This window comes from Macaca nemestrina, chromosome 4 (genome assembly GCF_043159975.1).
Source record: "Macaca nemestrina isolate mMacNem1 chromosome 4, mMacNem.hap1, whole genome shotgun sequence".
In the NCBI taxonomy this organism is placed as follows: domain Eukaryota; kingdom Metazoa; phylum Chordata; class Mammalia; order Primates; family Cercopithecidae; genus Macaca; species Macaca nemestrina.
The window spans coordinates 93,783,817-93,808,615 of record NC_092128.1 but is presented as its reverse complement, the minus strand read 5'-3'; the positions used below and the strand labels follow the sequence as shown (position 1 = coordinate 93,808,615).

The following is a 24,799-nucleotide window of genomic DNA, read 5'->3' as shown; positions in this document are numbered from 1 at the left end:
TCTTCTAGACTGTGACAATTTTTCAGCCTTTTCTTGTTTTTGACAACCTTGACCGTTTTGAGTTCTGGTCAGGTATTTTGTTGAGAATGTCCTTCAATCTGGGTTTGTCTGATGTGTTACTTATTAGACTGAGGTTACGGTTTTTTAGGAGGATGATCATAGAGGTGAATGACATTTTCATTACATCAAGTGTGCATACTAATCATCATGACATCACTGATGATGCTAATGGTGACCACCTGTAGGTAATGCTCGTCACATTTCTCCAGTCTAACGTTACTTGTTATTCCTTTTCCATACTGGATATAAGTCAACCAATTTTGAACATGGAAGTAAATTTTTTCTATTTACCTAGTGAGGTCCTCCAGGTCTAACCTGTTAACTTGCAAATTGATACCCTGGGCCACGAAGAAGACTGGGCAAAAGAACATTGCTAAGTGCCAATTTTTGTTTTTAGAACAAAAGAAACTTAAAACATATGATCTTTTTTTTTTTTTTTTTTTTTTTTTTTTTTTTTTTTTGAGACTGCATCTCGCTCTGTTGCCCAGGCTGGAATGCAGTGGCCAGATCTCAGCGCTCACTGCAAGCTCCACCTCCTGGGTTTACGCCATTCTCCTGCCTCAGCCTCCCGAGTAGCTGGGACTACAGGCGCCCGCCACCTCGCCCGGCTAGTTTTTTGTATTTTTTAGTAGAGACGGGGTTTCATCGAGTTAGCCAGGATGGTCTCGATCTCCTGACCTCGTGATCCGCCCGTCTCGGCCTCTCAAAGTGCTGGGATTACAGGCTTGAGCCACCGCACCCGGCCTAAAACATATGATCTTACAGTACCTACATTAGTTTTCTATTGCTGCTGTAACAAATTACCACAAACTTAGTGGCTTAAAATACAGAGAAGCATTTCAGTGGGGCTGAAAACAGAGATTGAGTTTGCATATTAAAGTGTTCCCACAGCCAGGCATGGTGGCTGACACCTGTAATTCCAGCATTTTGGGAGGCTGAGGTGGGCAGGTCACCTGTTTGAGACCAACCTGGCCAACTTGGTGAAACTCCATCTCAATTAGCAGGGTGTGGTGGCACATGCCTATAATCCCAGCTACTTGGGAGGCTGAGGCATGAGAATCACTTGAACCCGGGAGGTAGAGATTGCAGTGAGCTGAGATCACGCCACTGCACTCCAGCCTGGGCAACAGAGTGAGACTGCATCTCAAAAAAATAAATAAGGCTGGGTACGGTGGCTCACGCCTGTAATCCCAGCACTTTGGGAGGCCGAGGCGGGCAGATCACGAGGTCAGGAGATTGAGACCATCCTGGCTGACACGGTGAAACCCTGTCTCTACTAAAAAATACAAAAAATTAGCCGGGCTTGGTGGTAGATGCCTGTAGTCCCAACTACTTGGGAGGCTGAGGCAGAAGAATGGCGTGAACTTGGGAGGTGGAGCTTGCAGTGAGTTGAGTTCATGCCACTGCACTCCAGCCTGGCCAACAGAGCGAGACTCCATCTCAAAAAATAACATACATACATACATACATACATACATGAAATAAAGTGTTCCCCCACCCAGCTCCCAAATGACTGCACCCAGCTTACACTTCTGACAGTTTATCTGATAATTCTATAGGTCAGAGTCCAAAATGGGTCACAGTGGACTAAAACCAATGTGTCTGCCTGGAGACGCTATAGAAGAAACCATTTCCTTGCCTTTTTCAGCATCTTGCAGCTGCCTGCATTCCTTGGCTTATAGTCCCCTTCCCCCTTCAAAGACAGCAACGACCAGTCAAGTCTTTCTTATATTGCACCACTTGACGCTGCCTTCTTTTGCATCCCTCTTCCAAATTTAAGGATCTTTATGATTACACTGGACCCATTTGGATACTTTCATCTCAAAATCCTTGACTTGGTCACATATGCAAAGTCCTATCTGCCACAAAGGTGTATTCCAGATGCTGGGGATTGGGAAGTGGACATCTTTGGGGAAGGCATTGTTCTGCCTACCATGGTACCCAATGGTTTTATCTCTATGAAGTGACCTATTTCTCAAACAGCCAGCCTGGCAAGCACCTAAGATTGCAATACTCTGTTTAGTGTAAAGAACATATTCTTTCCTAATATGACTCTTTCCCTTGTCATGTGTCCAAATATGAGTTATAAGGAACCAATAAAGACATTTTTATTAAGAAAAATGTGAGAAGGCAATTTAGTCACCTGATCCTCTGCTCTCACAGTCAGAGTGTCCTGGTTGAGAAGATGTGTTACTCGCTTGACATCAAGTTGAAGAAATTCATCAGTTTTGTAAACTTCAGTAAAATGCTGATGAATAAAGTCATCTGCAGTTGCTTTCAATTCAGGACAATCTAGACACTCTGCTAGCACACTTATACCTAAATACATAAAGAAAATAAAAGAATAGAAAATCATTTTTAGAAAAACCAAGTATACATTTAAGATGAAGCATGACTTCAGGAAAATCAGTTGAATAAATTTCATAAATCTGGATCCTTTTCTGTTTCATTGATTTGTCTATTCTTGTGCCAATACTATACTGTCTTATAAAAGACTGTTTTGTTTTTTTTTTGAGACAGAGTCTCGCCCACCTGGAGTGCAGTGGCGTGATCTCGGCTCACTGCAAGCTCCACCTCCCAGGTTCATGCCATTCTCCAGCCTCAGCCTCCTGAGTAGCTGGGACTACAGGCACCCGACACCATGCCCAGCTAATTTTTTTTTGTATTTTTAGTAGAGATGGGGTTTCACCATGTTAGCCAGGATGGTCTCGATCTCCTGACCTCGTGATCTGCCTGCCTAGGCCTCCCAAAGTGCTGGGATTACAGGCGTGAGCCACAGTGCCCGGCTGGTTTTTATATTCTGTAGGAGAAGCCCCCTTCAATGTTTTTTCAAAGTTTTCTTGGCTATTGTTGGACATTTTCCCTTGCAGACAAATTTTAAAATAAACTTATCACATTCTACTTTACAAAATCTCCATGTGATATAAATCAGAATTGCACTGAACTTTTGGATTACTTTGGGACAACTTCTGCAGCACGGAGGAGCTCCACTTAAAAACATGACATACATCAAATTTATTCAGGTATAAACTTTTATGTCAGGAGTCTGCAAAGTACTGTTTATGGGCAAAATCTAGCCCATAGCCTGTTTTGTAGGGTCAGCAGCTAATAATAGCTTTTACATTTTTTTGAAAGGTTAAAAAAAAAAAAAAAAAAGAGGAGGCGAGAAGGGGAAGTGAAGACGGAAAGGAAAGAAGAGATAAGGACCACATGTGGTCCATAAAGCCTAAAATATTTTCTCTTCCGGTCCTTTACAGGAAAAGTCGGCTCCCTCTTCTATATGAAACCACAAATTATTTATTTATTTATTTAATTATTTTGAGAGGGAGTCTCGCTCTGTCGCCCAGGCTGGAGTGCAGTGGTGTGATCTCAGCTCACTGCAAGCTCCGCCTCCTGGGTTCACGCCATTCTCTTGCCTCAGCCTCCTGAGCAGCTGGAACTACAGGCGCCCACCACCACGCCCGGCTAATTTTTTATGTATTTTTAGTAGAGACGGGGTTTCACCGTGTTAGCCAGGATGGTCTCGATCTCCTGACCTTGTGATCCGCCCTCCTCGGCCTCCCAAAGTGCTGGGATTACAGGCGTGAGCCACCGCGCCCGGCTGTTACTAGATTTCTTGACATTGAAATGATTGAACCATTGTGTCACTTTTAAAGTAAATTCTAGCTGGTCACAAAGTATTATTATTTTTAAAATAAACTTCATTTTTTCAGAGCAGTTTTAGGTTTACAGCAAAACTGAAGAAACATTACAGAGTTCCCATGTCCCTGTTGTCACCACACATGCATAACCTTTCCCACTATCACCATTCCACACGAGGGGTATTCTTGAATTTTTTTTTTTTTAGCATCAATAAACGTTTTTAAATGAAACTAAAATGTTATATGTATTTGTACACATACATGTATACATACGCACACACTTTCTTCATCCAATGTTGGTATTATGGTAACCTTACCCTAGGAAAATGAACTGGCAAGTTTTCTACCCTTTCTAGAGATTTAGAAAAATTAAAATAACATAAGCATTAATCTATTCTTTGAAAGGTTGATAGAATTAACCCATGAAGACTTCAAGCCTGGAGCACTAATTAGAAATACATCTTCGGCCGGGCGCGGTGGCTCAAGCCTGTAATCCTAGCACTTTGGGAGGCCGAGACGGGCGGATCACGAGGTCAGGAGATCGAGACCATCCTGGCTAACACGGTGAAACCCCGTCTCTACTAAAAATACAAGAAAATTAGCCGGGCGAGGTGGCAGGCGTCTGTAGTCCCAGCTACTCGGGAGGCTGAGGCAGGAGAATGGCGTGAACCCGGGGGGGGGCGGAGCTTGCAGTGAGCCGAGATCGCGCCACTGCACTCCAGCCTGGGGCACAGAGCAAGACTCCGTCTCAAAAAAAAAAAAAAGAAATACATCTTCATGGTGGCTCATACCTGTAATCCCAGCACTTTGGGAGGCCTAGGCGGGTGGATCACTTGAGGTCAGGAGTTCGAGACCGGCCTGGCCAACACGGTGAAACCCCATCTCTACTACTAAAAATACAAAAATCAGCTTAGTGTGGTGGTGCTCATCTGTAATCCCAGCTACTCAGGAGGCTGAGGCAGGAGAATTGCTTGAACCCGGGTGGCAGAGGCTGCAGTGAGCTGAGATTGGGTCACTGCACTCCAATTGGGGTGACAAAGTGAGACTCTGTCTCAAAAAGAAAAAAGAAATACATCTTTACTTTTTTTATTGTTCCTGAGGTTACCAGCTTCAGGTTTTATAACTTTTTTCTTTCTTTTCTTTTTACAGGCTCATGCCTGTAATCCCAGCATTTTAGGAGTCACTGTGCCTGGCCCAAAATTGTCTTAAAAAGCATAAAATCTGTCCAGGCATGGTGGCTCATGCCTGTAATCCCAGCAATTTAGGAAAATGAGGCGGGCAGCTCACTTGAGGTCGGGAGTTCGAGACCAGCCTGGCCAACATGGTGAAACCCTATCTCTGCCCAAAATACAAAAATTAGCCGGGCATGCTGGTGGGTGCTTGTAATCCCAGCTACTCAGGAGGCTGAGGCAGGAGGATCACTTGAACCAGGGAGGCGAAGGTTGCAGTGAGACGAGATCACACCACTGCACTCCAGCCTGGGCAACAGAGTGAGACTATAAAAAAAAAAAAAAGAGACAATTTTGGTCACTGTCTTTTGCTTTCATATCTATAGTTCTAATTCCTGATGCTGTTCTTTGATCTTTTCTTCTTGATAAGACTTGTTAAGTCTGAGGCTATTTTGTACCGTATTTTGAAATACTTAGCTTTAGTTTTTCTGACTAAGTCTATAGTCTATTAGTTTTATTTCTCTACTTTATTACTTTATATTTTCTTTTCTTTTTTTGAGATGTAGTCTCACTCACTCTGTCACTTAGGCTGGAGTGCAATGGCGCAATCTTGGCTCACTGCAACCTCCCCCTCTGGAGTTCAAGTGATTCTCCTGCCTCAGCCTCCTGCATAGCTGGGAATACAGGCACAAAGCACCATGCCTGGCTAATTTTTGTATTTTTAGTAGAGATGCGGTTTCACCATGTTGGCCAGACTGGTCTCGAACTCCTGACTTCAGGTGATCCACCCACCTCGGCCTCCCAAAGTGCTGGGATAACAGGCGTGAGACACTGCGCCTGGCCTAATTTATATTTTAAATCATATTTTTTTCTACTTTCATTAGGTGTTTACAAATTATTTTTCTCTACCTCTCTGAATAGGATACATAAGTCAAGAAAGAATAAAAATAAATACATTTATTTGGAAAAAATTTAAGACTACAAATTTTCTTCTAAGAAATACTGTGGTTATATTCTAAAGATTTTGGTTTATTGTGTGCTTATTGCCATGTTTCTATATAGCCTATAAGTTTACCTTTAATATCTCTAAAAAATAACTTTCTAAATAATTCTTTGGTTAAATTTTCAAGTGTTCAGAATGGGGCGGGAGAGAAGAGTTGTCCTTCTATAGTTAATTTCTAGTTTTACTGCACTATAATCAGGGGATGTGGCCTGTGTCTCCTCTTTTTTAGGTGCTCCAGCTTTTCTGTGGCTGGTGATCAGTACTTGTAAATACTCCAAGCGTATCTGAAAACAATCTGTGTTCTCTGATGACTAAGTAAAACATTCTGTGTTATCTAGCTGAACAAGTTTGTATTATTCAAATCCTTATTCTTTCTAAAATCTGACTTGAGATTTCTGGGCAATGCTATGAGTTACTCACTAGCCATTCCATAAATTCTCTTTCTGTGTAAACCAGCAACATTTGGTTTATTTTGCTTGCAAGTAAGAAAGCTAACCAGTACATCTTTATCTTGAGCTCTTTATCTCTCTCACTTAGCTAGCTTTAGTACTTCTTCCAATACTTTTCTCAGAAGGGATACATGTGATTGTTTTCTTGCAATATCCAAATGAATGATGCCTTGAAATGCAATTTTCTCTCCCTCTCATTTGCAACCTTTGATATTATGTTCTAATTTTGCGTTGCAGATAAAAAATTAATGGCATTCTGATTCTCTTTCTTTTCTGAGTAACTTGTTATAAACACCAGCTGGGATAGTTCATCTCTGCCATATGGTCTCTAGCCTTCTTTTCATGACAGCAGAAGAGTTCCCAGCAACAATGGAGAGCAAATCCCAAAGCACAAGCATTTTTCTATCCTCTGCTAACATCCCCTTTGCTAATGTCCCACAGGCTATAGCAAATCACATGGTCACAGATTACGAGGCAGGAAAACAGACTCTATCTCTTGATGGGAGGAGCTATCAAGTGACATTGCAAAAGGGTGTACATAAATGGAAGGAAAGAATTTATGGTTATTTTTTGTAATATACTATACTGCTTCTCTTTGAAAGGCTGTAAATTTTTTAATATTGATATTTGTTCTTTTTTACTGTTTTAAGATCAACTTATTATTACACAGTCACTCATTCAGAAGCCAGGGAAACATCAGGGCAGCAGAAAGGAAGGTGGGATGGAGTAGGCTCTGTGAAGGACCAAAGACAAACTGCCACAGTTATGAAATTTTGTTTTATTCTAATAAAGACTAATGTATGCCTGATAGCCTAGTGATAATACATGTTTAGGAAGTCACAACATTTTTAGAAAGCATGTATCATTCAAATAAGGGCATTATATAGCTGGAGACTTCAACACCCCACTTTCAGCACTGGAAAGATCTTCCAGACAGAAAATCAACAAACAGCAGACTTAATCTGCACTATAGAACAAATGGATCTAACAGATATTTATAGAATATTTCATCTAAGAGCTATAGAATACACATCCTTTTCCTCAGCATGTGGATCATTCTCAAGGATAGACAATATGCTAGGTCACAAAACAAGTCTTAAAACATTAAAAAAAAAACTTAATAGTATCAAGCATCTCCCCTGACCACAATGGAATAAAACTAGATATTAATAACAAGAGGAATTTTGGAAACCATACAAACACATGGAAATTATACAATATGCTCCTGAATGACCAGTGGATCACTGAAGACATTGAAAAGGAAACTGAAAAATTTCTTGAAACAAATGATAACAAATGATGATAATATCCCCTAACCTATGGGACACAGCAAAAGCAGTACTAAGAGGGAATTTATAGCTATAAGTGCCTACATCAAGAGAGGAAAAATCTTAAATGAACAATCTAATGATGTATCTTCAAGAACTAGAAAAGCAAGAGCAAACCAAATCCAAAATTAGTAGGAGAAATAATAAAGATCAAAGAAAAAATAAAACTGAAATAAAAAAATACAAAAGATCAATGAAACAAAAAGTTGGGTTTTTGAAAAGTTAAAACAAAATGAACAAACCTTTAATTAGACTAAGAAAAAGAGAGAGAAGATCCAAATAAATAAAATCAGAAATGAAAAAGGAAACACTACAACTGATACTACAGAAATTCAAAGGATCATTAATGGTTACTATGAGCAACTATTAATATATGCCTATAAATTGGAAAATTTAGAAGGAAATGAACAAATTTCTAGATACATACAACCTACCAAGATTGAATCAGTAAGTAATACAAAACGTGAACATATCAATAACAAGGAATGAGGTTGAAGCTATAATAAAAAGTCTCCCAGTAAAAAAAGCCTGGGACCTGATGCCTTCACTGATGAATTCTACCAAATATTTAAGGAGGAACTAATACCAATCCTACTCAAACTATTCAACAACAACAACAACAACAAAAAATAACAGAGGAGGGGGCAATACTTCCAAACTCATTTGATGAGGCCAGCATTACCCTCATACCAAAACCAGACAAAGACACATAAAAAAAAAAAAAGAAAACTACAGGCACCAATATCTCTGATGAACATTGATGCAAAAATCCTCAACAAAATATTAGCAAACCAAATTCAACAACACATTAAAAATATAATTCATCATGACCAAGTGGGATTTATCCCTGGAATGCAAACGATGGTTCAACATACACGAATCAATGTGATACAGCATATCAATAAAATGAAGGATAAAAACCATATGAACATTTCAGTCAATGCTGAAAAAGCATTTAAAAAAATTCAACATCCTTTCATGACAAAAACCCTAAAAAAACCTGGGGATAGAAGGAACATACCTCAACATAATAAAAGCCATATACAACAGACCCACAGCTAGTATCATATTAAATGAGGAAAAACTGAAAGCCTGTCCTCTAAGATCCGGAACACAACCAGGATATTCACTTTCACCACTGTCACTCGACATAGTACTGGAAGTCCTAGCTAGAGCAATCAGACAAGAGAATGATATGAGGGGCAGCCAAACCGGAAAGGAAGAAATAAAATTATCCTTGTTTGTAGACAATATGATCTTATATTTGGAGAAACTGAAAGAATCCACAAGAAAAGTATTAGAATGGATAAATTCAGTAAAGTTGCAGGATACAAAATCAACATACAAAAATTAGTAGCATTACTATATACCAACAGAGAACAATGTGAAAAAGAAATAAGAGGGCTGGGCGTGGTGGCTCATGCCTGTAATCCCAGCACTTTGGGAGGCCGAGGCGGGCGGATCACCTGAGGTCAGGAGTTTGAGAACAGCCTGGCCAACGTGGCGAAAACCTGTTTCTACTAAAAATACAAAAAAATTAGTCGGGTGTGGTGGCATGCACCTGTAGTCCCAACTACTTGGGAGGCTGAGGTGGGAGAATCGCTTGAACCCAGGAGGTGGAGACCGCAGTGAGCCAAGGTTGTGCCACTGCATTCCAGCTTGGGTGACAGAGAGAAACTCTGTCTCAAAAAAAAAAAATAAATAAATAAAATAAAATAAATAAAATAAAATAAAATAAGTAGCCCCATTTATAATAGCCACACATACAATTAAATAACTAGGAATTAACCAGAGAAGTGAAAGATCTTTATAATGAAAACTATAAAACACTGATAAAAGAAATTGAAGAAGACACCAAAAAGTGGGAAAATAGTCCATGTTTATGGATTGGAAGAATCAATATTGCTAAAATGTCCATACTTCCCATAGCAATCTATAGATTCAATGTAATCCCTATCGAAATACCAATGGCATTCTTCACAGAAGTAGAAAAAACAATCCTAAAATTTATATGGAACCACAAAAGACCCAGAATAGCCAAAGCTACACTAAGCAAAAAGAATGAAACTGGAGAAATCACATTACCCAACTTCATATTATACCACACAGCTATAATAACCGAAACAGCATGTACTGGCATAAAAACAGACACACAGACCAATGGAACAGAACAGAGAACCCAGAAACAAATCAACATACTGACAGTGAACTCATTTTCAACAAAGGCGCCAAGAATACACACTGGGGAAAAGACAGTCTCTTCAATAAGTGGTGCTGGGAAAACTGGATATCCATATGCAGAAGAATGAAACTAGATCCCTATCTCTCATCATATGCAAAAATCAAATCAAAACAAATTAAAGACTTAAATCTAAGACCTCAAGCTATAAAATGACAACAAGAAAACACTGGGGAGAAATCCCCAGTACACTGGTCTGGGCAAAGATTTCTTGAGCAATACCCCATAAGCATAGGCAACCAAAACAAAGATGGACAAATAGAGTCACGTCAAGTTAAAAAGCTTCTGCACAGCAAAGGATACAATCAACAAAGTGAAGAGACAACCTATAGAATGGGAGAAAATATCTGCAAACTACTCATCTGACAAAGGATTAATAACCAGAATACATAAGGAGCTCTATAGGAAAAAAATCAAACAAAGCCAATGAAAAAATGGGCAAAAGATTTGAATAGATATTTCTCAAAGACATACAAATGGCAAACAGACTTACGAAAAGGTATTCAACATCCTTGATCATCAGACAAATGCAAATCAAAACTATAATGAGCTATCATCTCGCCCAGTTAAAATGGCTTATATCCAAAAGATAGTTAATAACAAATGCTGGCAAGGATGTGGAGAAAAGGGAACCCTCGTACACTGTTGGCGGGAATGTAAATTAGTACAACCACTATGGAGAATAGCTTGGAGATTTCTCAAAAAACTAAAAATTGAGCTAACATGTGATCCAGCAATCCCACTTCTGGGTATATACCCAAAAGAAAGGAAATCAGTATATCAAAGAGATATCTGCATTCTTATGTTTGCTGCAGCGTTGTCTACAATAGCTAAGATTTGGAAGCAACGTAAGTGTCCATCAACAGATGAATGGATAAAGAAACTATGGTATATATACACAATGGAGTACTACTCAGCCATAAAAAAGAATGAGATCTAGTCATTTGCAACAGCATGGATGGAACCAGAGATAATTATGTTAAGTGAAATAAGCCAGGCACAGAAAGACAAACATCACATATTCTCATTTATTTGTGAGATCTAAAAATCAAAACAGTTGAACTCATGGACATAGAGAGTAGAGAGATGGTTACCAGAGGCCTGGAATGGTAGTTGGGAGAATGAGGGGAGGATTAATGGGTAACAAAAAAATAAAAATAATAAATAAATAAGACCTATTATTTGATAGCACAACAGGGTGACTATAGTTAATACTTAATTGTACACTTTAAAATCACTTAGAGTGTAATTGGATTGTTTGTTACTCAAAGGATAAATCCTTGAGGGAATGGATACCCCATTCTCCATGATGTGCTTATCTCACATTGCATGCCTGTATCAAAACATTTTATATACCTCAGAAATATACCAACTATGTACCCACAAAAATAAAAACACAAACACACAAAAAATAGGCATTAAAGTTTTATAAAGAATGAAATGTCTACTATAATCCTCTTTAAAAGCCTTGATTCATTTTCAAAGATCAACAATAATTTTTTTTCAATCAAAAGAAAAGGAAAATAAGGTTTTTTCCACCAAAATACACAAGAACCATTTATTGGCATTTTTGTTTCAAGTTCCTGGGGGAAAAAAAGCCAAATTTTCAAAGGCAGTTAATAACAGCTATACAAGGGCTTGTTTCATTTGATTTAGCATCAAGTAAAAGTAAATATGCCATGGAAGACAGTCGAGTTTTATCTCCACCTCTCATATTGGCCCGCTTCTCCTACCAAGTCACAGTACATAAGCATGCATCCTTGTTGCCCCACTAAGGAATCTAAAATGATTCAAATTTTTAAATGGTTGCTCAGATGACATTCACCAGCAGAATTCTTTCCCCTTAAGATAGGGTGGCAGTGAACACTACCAGGTATCAATGTCATCAGAAATAAATAACTCTTTCAGGAAAGTCACGTTCCTGATCCCTGTTAACCATTATGTAAATTATTTTTGTTGCTATACCTGTTTACTAATTATGTTTGTTACTTATGCAAAGGGAATACTCCCCAGACTTGCCTGATCTATTATTTCTATTTCCTAACAACAAAGTATGTTCACTTTACATAGTGCCATAGGTTTACTCTTTTTTTTTTTTTTTTGAGACGGAGTCTCGCTCTGTTGCCCAGGCTGGAGTGCAGTGGCCGGATCTCAGCTCACTGCAAGCTCCGCCTCCCGGGTTTATGCCATTCTCCTGCCTCAGCCTCCCAAGTAGCTGGGACTACAGGCGCCCGCCACCTCGCCCAGCTAGTTTTTTTTTTTTGTATTTTTTAGTAGAGACAGGGTTTCACCGTGTTAGCCAGGATGGTCTTGATCTCCTGACCTCGTGATCTGCCCGTCTCGGCCTCCCAAAGTGCTGGGATTACAGGCTTGAGCCACTGCGCCCGGCCAGGTTTACCCTTAATCTTTTTTCTTTCTTTTTCTTGGTACCAGATGTTGTTATTTATCAAGGCAGATCATGTTTGATCGAAAAGAAACTGGCAAGTAGATCTTAAAACATACATTACTAAACCTGAGTAACAGATGAAAAAATAAGTCTTTAAATTACATTTTCCATTGAAAATTCATTCCACTGTGGTGCAAGAACTTATCCAAGAACTTACAATGTCAATTTCTGACATAAATCATATCCCTCAGCACATATGTATTTTCAAAAGAAAACAAGTCATCTTAAAGTAATATATTCCCATATGCTAATTGATAATTGTATAGCAAATTGAAAATTCTGAGTAAACTGAAGATACATTTAACAACAAAATAAATATAGCAATATGGTTAGCTTATAAATGTCTTGGTGTAAAGGCAGCAGTGAATTTGCATCTTGTAACAGATCTCTAAATCCAGTTGCTGGTTTTCTGGAATTTTATAGACATGATGTCTCACAAATCCATGTTCCACAGGGCTAGAAATATCTCTATGCAAAAACTTTTGAGATATTTTCCCCAAATGACATATAACTTTTAAAAGCTTTTCCAGAAAAATATGAAAATTTTATCAACCACTTACTCTTACTGAAAAAAAAAAAGACTACTAATTGCTCTTTTAATTTTGCTCTAACAGATGTTTTAAAAGTTTAGACACTGCTGATGTTTTTGAATTGCACACTGCTAGAAGGTAACTGGATAAAACACATTAGATGATTTCAAAAGATGAATCAGTACCTGATTCATTTGGCACATCATTAGTATCCAGAATAAATAATATAATTTTCAAAGAATTTATACATGCATACATTCTTAGACATGCATACATTCTTATTTACATATCCTCCATTCTTAGGAAAAGGAGCTTCTAAATCCAAGGATAAGGAGGTTCTGCTCATCTTACTAGTTATAATCATTTCTCCTCATGGAGTAACTGGGGCTTTCTGCTTTATTTTTGGAACTTTAGTTTGTAGGAAAGCATAAACATAGTGTTAAATCTTGTTGGATTCTGCTCTGGAGAGTGTTTCCAACATCCTTTTTTTCTGGTAAATTCTGGGACTGGCTCCATAAATCTTCAGTCTCTTGATAACTGTGTCTCTGGTCTATCATCCTCAGGCTGAATGAGAGGCCTCCCAGTCAGATCAGCAATGCCCACAGTTTGGGGAGGGTTGAATTCAATGTAGCAGACTCCGCCACCGGCTGGATGAATAGCAGGCAGTGAAGTGTTGTTTAAATGCCCTCAAAGGGCACATACGAGTTAATCATTGTGTCTATCTGATAAGCTCATCTAGGGCTTCTGCCTATGGCAGTGTCCTTGGACAACCAGCTATATTAGGTGAGATTTTTCAGTTCGTGAAGGGCCTCAGCCGAGTCGTAACATCATTTGGAATGAGTTTCCCTTGGTCAAGAAAAGCCTTGGCTAACATACCAATTTCTGTGCCCTGTAGCATGTTGTCCTGGAGCAGTCCCTGCTGGAGAGGTGCCTCAGCTTGAAGTGTTTGGTGATGTACAACAACACGGCACCCTCGCCTAAGCCCAGGGCTGGGGCCCCCATGATCATTGCATGCAGTAGCTGCGGAGATGCCCCTGCAACCATGGACAGAGGCCCAAGCCATGCCAACCGCAGGGTTTTGGTCTGACCTGTGCACTCACCTGATCCACAGCCAAGGTCCCAGATGGCAGAAAGCACTTTTTTTTTTTTTTTTTGGTTCGAGTTAACCAGCGCTTTCCTTTTTCTCTATAAAATGTGCTGGCTTGGAAACAATTCAAACATTCACCAATCATTAAATGGATAAACACATTTTGGTATATCCATGCAATGGAATATTATTTAGCCGTAAAAAGAAAGGAAGTACTGATAAATGCTACAATATGGATGAACCCTAAAAACACTGTGCTCAAAGAGGCCAGACACATAGGGCCATCTTTGGTATGATTCAGTTTATATGAAACACTCAGAATAGGCAAATTTATAGGGGCAGAAAGCAGATTCATGGTTGCCAGAGCTGCCAGAGGAAGAATGGGGAGTGACTGCTAATGGGTGCAGGAGTTTCTTTTGGGACCTGCTAGCCATAGGGTCACTTTTTTTTTTATTGTAGTAAAATACACATAAAACTTACTGTGACATTTACTACATTCACAATGTTGTACCACAGTCACCACTATCTAGTTCCAGAACACTTTTATCACCCCAAATGTAAGCTCTTTTTTGATCTCTGAAGGTGAAAAATATCACTAGAATATATCTGAGGGAGGAATATTTTAGTTCATTGATCAGGTTTAGCACTCAGTATAACTTAGTCCGAGAGATTTTTTTTTTCTTTTTTTTTTTTTAAAACCCAAAGAAGTCGTCGTCTTATTCGATTATTGCTTTCTCCATCTGTTTCTTCTGGAACTCCTACCTCACACTGCAGTTCCTGTATTTTCCTTCCCTTTCTTTTATCTTCTCACTAGTGGCTTCCTTTGCATTTTTGTTTTGCATCATGAGGCAACTTCCTGTTTGATCTTCTTCGGGTTGATTTTTAAGAGTATCCATTCCATTTTTCAATACAATTGAATGTCAAAAAACTGTAAAACCATATTTTTACATATCATGTTTTTAAGTTCGCTTCTTTTTCTTTTTTTTTTTTTCTTGAGACAGAGTCTCACTCTGTAGTCCAGGCTAGAGTGCAGTGGCGCAGTCTTGGCTCATTCACTACAACCTCCGCCTCCCAGTTCAAGTGGTTTTTCCCTCCTCAGCCTCCGGAGTGGCTTGGACTACAGGCGCGCCATCACCACTATTTCTTACATTAAATTTGCCTTACAGGAGCCATTCATTTTGGCTGTTTAGCTTGGTTTTCTGTTCCTCAAACTACTGGGTTTCTCTCTTTTTTTTTTTTTTTTTTTTTTTTTTTGAGACAGGGTCTCACTCTGTCATGCAGCTGCAGTGCAGTGGCATGATTTCGGCTCACTGCAACCTCCGCCTCTTGGTTCAAACGATTTTCCCGCCTCAGCCTCCGGAGCAGCTGGGACTACGGGTGTGTGCCACCACGCCTGCGCTCGGCTAATTTTTGTATTTTTTTGGTAGAGATGGGATTTCACCGTGTTGACCAGGCTGGTACTGGGTTTAATGTTTTATATGATCTTTGCCCGATTCCATCAGCTGCCACTGGTCCCTTTAGCATTTGTGGAAGCCCGATTGTTGGACACTTTCTGGGCAGCAGAGAATTGACAGGTGGTGAAAACTATGATAGGAATTCTCCAATCAGCTGACATTGAGAGCCATGCTCAGAGCTAAACAGAAAGCAAGCAGAAGCAGTTTCACCAGTTACTGGGCTATGGCAGTTGGCTCACCTGGCTGGGCCACTGTCTTTGCCACAAGCTTAGCCAGGAGTCAGGCTACTTTCTAGGTTGCTGGGCTGTCCTTCCTCCCAGCTTTGTGAACAATGAGGATAGAAGGTATCCAGAGGCAAAACTGAGGGTATCCTCAGAAGCCCAAAGCCTAAGATGTGCTTAGCACAGACTAACTCCAAGTTTCACACTATGCTTTGCACCACCACATCTACTACCTACCTATATTTCAGCCATTCTTCTTTGTAGTTGAATCACCCCAGGAGGAAATTTAGAGTGCTAGAGAGTTATAGAAACATACACAAGCCATCATCTTCAAAAAACTTAATTAAGGTAATTACCTTTTTATAGTACATTGTCTGAAGATAATTATTTATATAATGGAAGTAAGCTGAAATCTTAGGAATATAAATCTTATTGATGAGTGAAGCCCCAACTATGGCCCAAAGAGATGGAAGAACTCATGCCAGAGTGTCTCTGCTGTATACCTAGGATTAGAGATTGGCCTTTTATTTCCTAACATAGGGATCTTTTCAATACCTAGACCCATGGCTACCTTTTAAAAATTCCATCAATATATTCACCTGCATAGCTGCTTCTCTTCCTGCTCCATCTAGTCCAATTCCTTTTCTGGATATTAGGCTAAGTCTCATTTTTGTTCCCTTCACCTGGCTTTTACTCCCTCTTGAAATTTATTCTGCTTCTTTCCTACCTGCCTTCCAAGATCTCTCTCTCTGTGCTCACAGTGAGGGGGTATGCAGGAAGGAGTACTAAAGTGTCCAGAAGGAGGAAAGCCTAGAAAAAGTAGAGACAGAGGAGGCTTGCCAAAATTCTGAAGCATCTCCAGGAGCCCTTTGCCTCAGTCTTTGAGTTCTTGTCATTAGCACCCCTCTTCTTTTCCCCTGGGTCAAATACCTTAGCACTGACTTGAATCTCTGACCCCTCTTTATACTTTTCTTCATTCTACTTTTCTTTCCTCCCTGCTTTCCTAGCACTCCTATCCCAGCGCTCTTCCCTTTCTTTAAAGCCTCTGAATCACAGCAAGGGAAGGAAAATGGAATTAGAGTAGTCCCTCTTATCCATGGTTTTGCTTTCTGTCATTCAAAAACATTAAATGGAAAATTCCAGAAATAATTCATACGTTTGAAATTGTATGCTGTTTTGAGTTGTGTGATGAAATCTCACATCATCCTGCTCCATCCTGCCTGGGACAGAAATCATCCCTTTGACCAGCATATCCATGCTGTTTAACCTACCTGCCTGTCTGTCACTTAAGTAAACGTCCTGGTTATGAAGTGGACTACCCTAGTACTGCAGTGCTCTGTTCAAGTAACCCTTATTTTACTTAATAATGGCCCCAAAATATAAGAGTAGTGATGCTGGCATATTGTTAAAGTTGTTCTATTTTACTATTGTTGTTAATTTTTTACTGTCTAGTTTAGAAATTAAACATCATAGGCATGTATGTATCATAGAAAAAAACACAGTATATATAGGATTCAGTACTATCTGCAGTTTCAGGCATTCACTGGGGGTCTTGGAACATATCCTGCAGATAAGGGTGGGCTACTGCACAAACATCTGGACGTTCATTCATGTGCCACTAAGGATCATCACATAGCCAAAAGCATACCACACTCTGGAAGGCTCTGATCAACTTTTTCTGCTTCTCCTATCACAAAATAGAAAATACTTTATTAATAGCTTCAAAATGAACGGCTATAGCAGTCCCTCAGTTAGTATCTTAATTTATAGACTAAGGTTATATTTTCTAGTATAAAACATCATTTTGACAATGTGGGGAAGCAGCAAGGTGTAGTAGCTAAGAATTAGATTACTTGAGTTCCAATGCCAGCTCCTTCATATACTAGCTATGTGACCTCAGGCAAGTTACCTAACTATAAGTTGCCTTATCTGTGACAGACTTTAGCATATCATAAGTGCTTAAATAAAAGGAAACATTCATAATCATGTTACTATCACCACATGCAATCCTTATTCCTTGTCCTCGATCCATGAAAAACCATTATAAATGCCATTTTGTTTTAGAAAATGTTGATATAATATTTAATAAGCTTGCTGCTGCCCAGGCTAATATGCATCGCTCTAAGCCCCTCTTAAATTTTATTACTAGAAAATGTTCTAGTGGACAATGTCTTTAAGGTTAAATGAGGATACTTATAATCAGCCTTTTAAAAAAATTAAATTACAAATTGAGGATAAAACAAACAAAAAAAAACACACAACAGGAATCTGATATTTCTTACCAAGGCAATTTGAAGCATCAACTTGTTCTTTCAAAAAATCAACACACATTTTCTTCACAGGTTCAATCTGATATTGGTTTGCTGCATCCAACAAAGACTGAACATTGTTGCTATTCACGGAAATTCTGCAAATAAGTTAGAGGGAATATTAGTTACCCATGATTTTTTATTATTTAAATGTTACTGTAGAACGTATCCTAATAGCCCCTGAAATTAAACACAAAATTAAACTTTCAGTCCTTGAATCAGTATGGCATAGGATACTCAAACTCTTCCATCCTTGCGGTTTTTCATTTTGAAGAATTTGTAGTGCAACCATTTGTTACAACAATGCTTTGCCATGGCAGATACCAACATTACTTCTCTAAAATAAAAATAATCCTTCTTAACTCACCTAGCAGTATAAGCAAATTCCACAAGTTGTTCAATAATATCAGGTTCAGCATCTTTGAGTTCTACTTCAAAGGACTTTGATTCAAGCATGTTAGCTACAATGAAGAGAAGAAACATAAATGGCATCTGTAATACCACAAGTTTGACTGAGGAACCACGGCATTCCAGGCCATGTTAAATATGGAGAAAAATAACAGGACAGTTCTCTCTGGAAGAAAATACCCCAGCAAGCCCAACATTCCTATAGTAAATGCAAATTAATTCTCCACACAAGATGTGCCTTAAATTAAGCTAAGAAAACAGTGAATTAGTGTACTTTTTTTTTAATTTAAAGACCATATTAACAGAAACACAAAACTAGATTTTGTTTTCTTCCCAAGCTCATAAAATAGTACTAAGTAGAGGAAGTAGGAGTTGGACCCAGTTCTCAACACCAAATCCAGGGTTCTTTCTAGCACAATATGCTATATCTATTTTTTTTTAAGTTTAACTTGCTGGCTAAAATATTATGAAATTTATCTGTTTCTTTGTCTTTCCACCTGAGGTTAAAAAGAAAGCGCTGGGCTTTTTTTTGAGATAGAGTCTCGCTCTGACGCCCAGGTTGGAGCGCAGTGGCGCGATCTCGGCTCACTGCAACCTCCACCTCAACCCTGGGCTTTTAAGTTGACGCTATACCTCCATCTATAAAGGCATCAGGCCTTTATGTCTAATGAAAGGACATTTTTTCCTTTGGTTATCAGCTGGCTACTTTTTCAGTCTCTTCACTGTTCTGCAGCCTTAAGTTCTTAACTGCTTTAAAAATTAGAAAAATGACATATTCTCTTTTAGATTTTACTTCATTCTCATAGAAGAAATAATGGCATGTTTTACCTTAAGATACTTACTTGTGAACATTAAGTTAAAAAAATGACTTGCTGCAGCAAGAACAACACGATGAGCAGGTATCTTTCTTTCCTGGACCATGAGGATCACGTCACACAACGTTTTCTAATCAAAGAAAAAATACATAAAATAAAAAGAGGCTCACTGGCCTAGCTTGGCAATACATATTAAAAAGGTGCTTGCCAAATGCTTTATCTCTTTTTTCTATTTAAAGCCAATCTTTTTTCAGCACAGAATTTCTTTGAAGACATGTTTAGGAAGGACTTACAGAGTTGCTGCCATGTAGTATGAAAATTTTGCACTGAGTTGTCCAACAGTCAAGAGGAAAGAAAACGTTCCTCATAATCAGAAACAAGTCTACTAACCCTTCCGAGAAGTCTTTTTTTTTTTTTTTTTTTTCTGACACAGATTCTAAGACATTTCTCATGGTAAGCTTTTCTGGGGGAAATTAAATGACATCATGGCAGTGCCCCTGATAGTTTTTCAAACACAGCAATTAGTTTTTATATGATTTGTTTTCCATTATTTATCCTTGATGAAATCGAGAACACACACTGCATTTCCTAAGAAAGTAGCATTCACAGATCTAACTTGAAACAGAAACAGCTCAGAATACAGAGAGGAGATGAACTAAATGTCCTTTCCCAGCAATCTTTTCTTAAATAACACTTCTCTCAAATGTACTTCTGATAGAAGCTGGATAGCAGCCAGTTTTAAATTGTGATTTCTGACCAAGGTCAAAATAGTATCACTATAAGCTGCTTAAAGAAGGCAGCTCTGAGTAAATACTTAATTCAAATGTGGGGAAAATGGAATAATAAAGAAAAAAATTTAAGGCTTACTCAAACACTTATAAATGAATATCAAGAAAAATAAATGTCCTTTTTGCCAAATCCAATCTTAATTTCTTAACGAAGTTAAAGATAAAATATAGAGGTTAGGCTTACAGAAAACTTGGTGCATACAATGTGTTAAACACTGTCCTAGGCACTGGGAATATGAGGCAAATAACATATTCAGAGTAAAACAAAAATCGCTTACAAATCTAAGATTGGCTTCATAGCTCAGAGGATTTGCATTTTGCAAATTTTAAGTATTTTACTAAAACTGTTAATATAGTTTCTGATAGATAAATCCCTGTTATTTATTACTGTATTATTTTGTGAAGATAAATCAAAATAAATAATAATGATGTTTATAATGAGAGAGAAAATAAGCCTCAAATAGCAGGCTAGGAAATGAACAAAATTTCACTTTTACCACTTATTTGAAGATTTTCAAATAAGGCCTACTACTGACTATTGCTAAAAACTTATATACAGGTTAATAGCTAAAGCTGTTTTTATTCTCATAGTGTCTTGAAGTTTTAAATTTTATTTCTTTTCATTTGGGGAGGGGATACAGAGGCAGATGTCTTAGGTGATTTTGCTACATACTACACCAAAAAATACCAAGTAGCAGAACCAAGTTAACTATTTGGTTACCACCAAAAAACAAGTGATCAATTTGCCTTGGAGGTCGAGGGAGGGAGAGAAGGAGAGGGAGAAAGGGGTGGGGAGTGAAGAATAAAGATGATAAAGCATCAAGCAAATCAGATTACATCAGATCATCGGGGAGAAATCTATGGCTAGTGATGGAACTTCTGTGAAACATAGGGTTAAACCAAAATACAGCAAAAACATCTCCAAGGCATACTCAACAACAGAGTTTAAAAGTAGAATGACTTTCTAGGCACTGAAGGAGGTTGAAGAAATGTAGATCATTGTAGAGCAACTGAGTTTTAGTCTAAGATTAATGGCCAGCTGGATATTAATGGTTTGAGGGGTGGGGAGAATAAGTCGGAAGAGTCTTTTGTATCCAAATGGTACATTTATTTGCCTGTACTACAATAGACTGATAATTTCCAATAAGAGATGGGATTGCTGGGCGCGGTGGCTCATGCCTGTAATCCCAGCACCTTGGGAGGCTGAGGCGGGTGGATCACAAGGTCAGGAGATCGAGACCATCCTGGCTAACACAGTGAAATCCCGCCTCTACTAAAAATGCAAAAAATTAGCCGGGCATGGTGGTGGGCGCCTGTAGTCCCAGCTACTCGGGAGACTGAGGTAGGAGAATGGCGTGAACCCAGGAGGTGGAGCTTGCAGTGAGCAGAGATCGAGCCACTGCACTCCAGCCTGGGTGACAGAGAGAGACTCTGTCTCAAAAAAAAAAATAAATAAATAAATAAATAAATAATAAAAAAAGAGATGGGACTGACCTATAGTGAAAGGCCCCTCCTGTTATCAATAAGCGAAAGAAAGGTATATCCACAAACAAGAAATGGGAGCTGGGTGTGGTTGCTCACACCTGCAATCCTAGCATTTTGGGAGGCCAAGGCAGGTGAATTGCTTAAGCCTAGGAATTCGAGACCAGCCTGGGCAACATGATGAAACTCTATCTCTGTAAAAAAAAAAAAAAATGCAAAAATTAGCCAGGCATAGTGGTGTGTGCCTATAGTCCCTGTGACTGGGGGTGGGGGTGGTGCTGAGGTAAGAGGATCACTTGAGCCCCGGAGGTGGAGGCTGCAGTGAGTTGTGATTGCATCACTGTACTCCAGTGATATTATAACAAAGAGACATCTGCACCCCCATGTTTACTGCAGCACTATGCACAACAGCCAAGATACAGACTCAACCTAGGTGTCCAATGATAGATGAATTGATAAAGAAAATGTGGTATATATACACCATGGAATACTATTCAGCCATAGCAAAGAATGAAATCCTGTCTTTCACGGCAATGTGGATGGAAATGGAAGACATTATGTTAGTTGAAATAAACTAGGAACAGAAAGTTAAATGCTACATGTTCTCACTCATATGTGTATATCCAAGTAAAAAGCAGAAAAGAAGACACTAGAGGCTGGAAAGGGTAGAGGGAAGGCGGTGGGGGAAAGGAGGGATAGAGAGGTTTGTTAAAGGACATAAAATTACAGTTAGATGGGAGGAAAAAGTTCTAGTATTCTATATCACTGTAGGATGACTATAGTTAACAGTAATAGATTCAGGCTGGGAGCAGTGGGTTACACCTGTAATCCCAGCACTTTGGTAGGCTAAGGCAGAATTGCTTGAAGCCAGGAGCTCAAGGCCAGCCTAGGCAACATAGTGAGACCCTGACTCTACTGAAAATAAAAAATTAGCCAGGTATGGTGGCACATGCCTGTAGTCCCAGCTACTTGGGAGGTTGAAATGGGAAGATCACTTGAGCCCAGTAGTTTGAGGTTGTACTGAGCATGATCATGCCACTGCACTCCAGCCTGGGTGACAGAGCAAGACCCTGTCTCTAATAAAATAATAAAAAATCAACAGCAGACATCACATGTAATGGGAAACATCAGACATGTTCTCATTTCAATCTTGAAACAAGGTATATGGGGCTGGGTGTGGTGACTCATGCCTGTAATCCCAAGCACTTTGGGAGGCTGAGGTGGGCAGATGGCTTGATCTCAGGAGTTCAAGGTCAGCCTGGGCAACATGGTAAAACCCATCTCTACCAAAAATACAAAAATGTAGCCAGGTGTGGTGGCACGCATTTGTGGTCCCAGCTACTTGGGAGGCGGAGGTGGGAGGATCGCTTGAGCCCAGGGGTGAAAGGCTTCCATGAGCTGAGATTGTGCCATGGCACTCCAGCCAGGGTGAGAGAGTGAGACTCAGTCAAAAATAAAATAAAATAAATAAAATAATAATAAAATAAAACAAACTACGTATACAAATCCTTGTCATTACTATTATTCAACCTTGCTCTGGAAATCTTAGCCAAATTAGTAAGAAGACAAAGATAAATCAATTTACACTTATAGAAATAACAAGAAAAGTCAGTAAAATGGCCAGACACAAATAAGATAAATATGGAAATGCAATTAACTATCTTGTATGAGAAATAAGCCGTAAAGAAACACAAATGAGAAAAAAATCCCAAGGCACAGAAGCAACAAAATAATTAAATATTGAGAAACAAAAAAAAATGTGAGGGATCTTCATTAAGTGGCAATTTGATATATGATAAAGATACCATTTCAAAAATGTAGTGGGAAGGTGGAGAACAGGACATGTTTAGGGCAGTGAAACTATTCTGTAGGATCTTGTAATGGTGGATATGTGTCATTATACGTTTGCCAAAACCTGTAACATGTACAACACAGAGTGAACCCTAATGTAAACTATGAATGTTAATAATATGTAACAACATTGGGGGTTGGGCACAGTGGCTCACCCCTGTAATCCCAGCACTTTGGGAGGCCGAGACGGATGGATCACTTGAGGCCAGGAGTTTGAGACCAGCCTGGCCAACATGGCGAAGCCCTGTCTCTACTAAAAATACAAAAACTAGCTGGACATGGTGGTGCCCGCCTGCAATCCCAGCTACTCAGGAGGCTGAGGCATGAGAATCACTTGAACCCAGGAGGCAGAGGTTGCAGTGAGCAGAGATCTTGCCACTACATTCCAGCCTAGACAACAGAGCGAGATTCTGTCTCAAAAAAAAAAAAAAAAAGGTAACAATATTGACTCATCAATTGTAACAAACATACCACATGAATGCAACATGTTAATGATAAGGGTAACTGTGTGTAGAGAAGGAGGTGAGGGAATAAATGTAAATACTGCACTTTCTGCTCAATTTTTCTTTTTCTTTTTTGTGACAGGGTCTTCTCTATCATCCAAGCTGGAGTGCAGTGATGCAATCTCGGCTTACTGCAGCCTCGAACTCCTGGGCTCAAGTGATCCTCCCCCCACCGTCCTCCCAAGTAGCTGGGACCACAGGCACGTGCCACCATGCCTGGCTAATTTTTTATCTTTTGTAGAGACGAGGTCTCACTGTGTTGCCCAGGCTGGTTTCCAACTCCCGGATTAAAGTGATCTCACTACCTTGGCCTCTCAAAGTATAGGGATTACAGGTACAAGCTACCTCACCTGGCTCAAATTTTCTATGAAGTTAAAACTGCTCTTAAAAAAAAAAGTCTATTAAATAATGTGGTAAGAGATCAGATAATCAAAATTGATATTGAGATAACTTAATCATTTAGGGAACCATTAGATTCCTCACTCATAATATACTCCCTCTTCCCCTGGGAAGGTAAGTACTAGAAGGAAGTTTCAGTCTCCATCCATCACATGTGGAAGAGTGAATACAGGATGAACAAGAGTGTAGCAGAGGTCACTGACAACACAGAGCCAGGCATTGTGGCTCATTCTTCTTTCCTAGGTCTGCCCCAAAAGTGGGACATCAATCATTGGGGCAGGCTTGCCCCTCTGGCAAGAGAGGACTGTTCCTGCTCATCAGTTGCTCTGCCTCAGACTGGGTAGGTAAGTTGAGTTTAGGAAAGAAAGAACAGAAAGCCCAATTTAATGCTTAGGTCAATGTCCTATAGTTAGAACTAGTAGTGACGGGTCCTCAAATATGTATGCATAGATACTCAACACATCATAGAGAAAGAAACTTTGGTGCTGCTTTAGTGCCTACAAGATTTGGGGGCTTTTACAGGAAGAATCCTTTGGTTCTAGGAAAGGTTAACCTCAGAAGAGGCAGACATTTTAGGCATCTGTTGGTATCATGACCTTTTGCTCTCTATCAAGTTT

General features: G+C 39.3%; 1 protein-coding gene and 1 pseudogene across 5 annotated transcripts in view; both read right to left on the bottom strand.

Annotated features, from left to right (window-relative positions):
- Positions 1-24,799, bottom strand: part of LOC105475688 (kelch like family member 7) — a 70,655-nt gene that overhangs the window by 33,733 nt on the left and 12,123 nt on the right. For 4 of the 5 annotated variants that reach the window (XM_071094931.1, XM_011731153.2, XM_011731154.2 and 1 more), the window contains 4 exons: positions 19,187-19,289; positions 18,304-18,397; positions 17,910-18,034; positions 2,204-2,379 (listed from right to left, as the gene is read on the bottom strand). In XM_071094931.1, the coding sequence (XP_070951032.1) occupies positions 2,204-2,379; positions 17,910-18,034; positions 18,304-18,397; positions 19,187-19,265 (474 nt within the window). In that variant the 5' untranslated portion in view covers positions 19,266-19,289. Of the gene's footprint in view, positions 1-2,203; positions 2,380-5,362; positions 17,315-17,909; positions 18,035-18,303; positions 18,398-19,186; positions 19,290-24,799 lie in introns of those variants that run through there. The other variant, XM_011731156.2, reaches the window with a different exon arrangement.
- Positions 5,363-13,909, bottom strand: LOC139362812 (GTP:AMP phosphotransferase AK3, mitochondrial pseudogene; annotated as a pseudogene).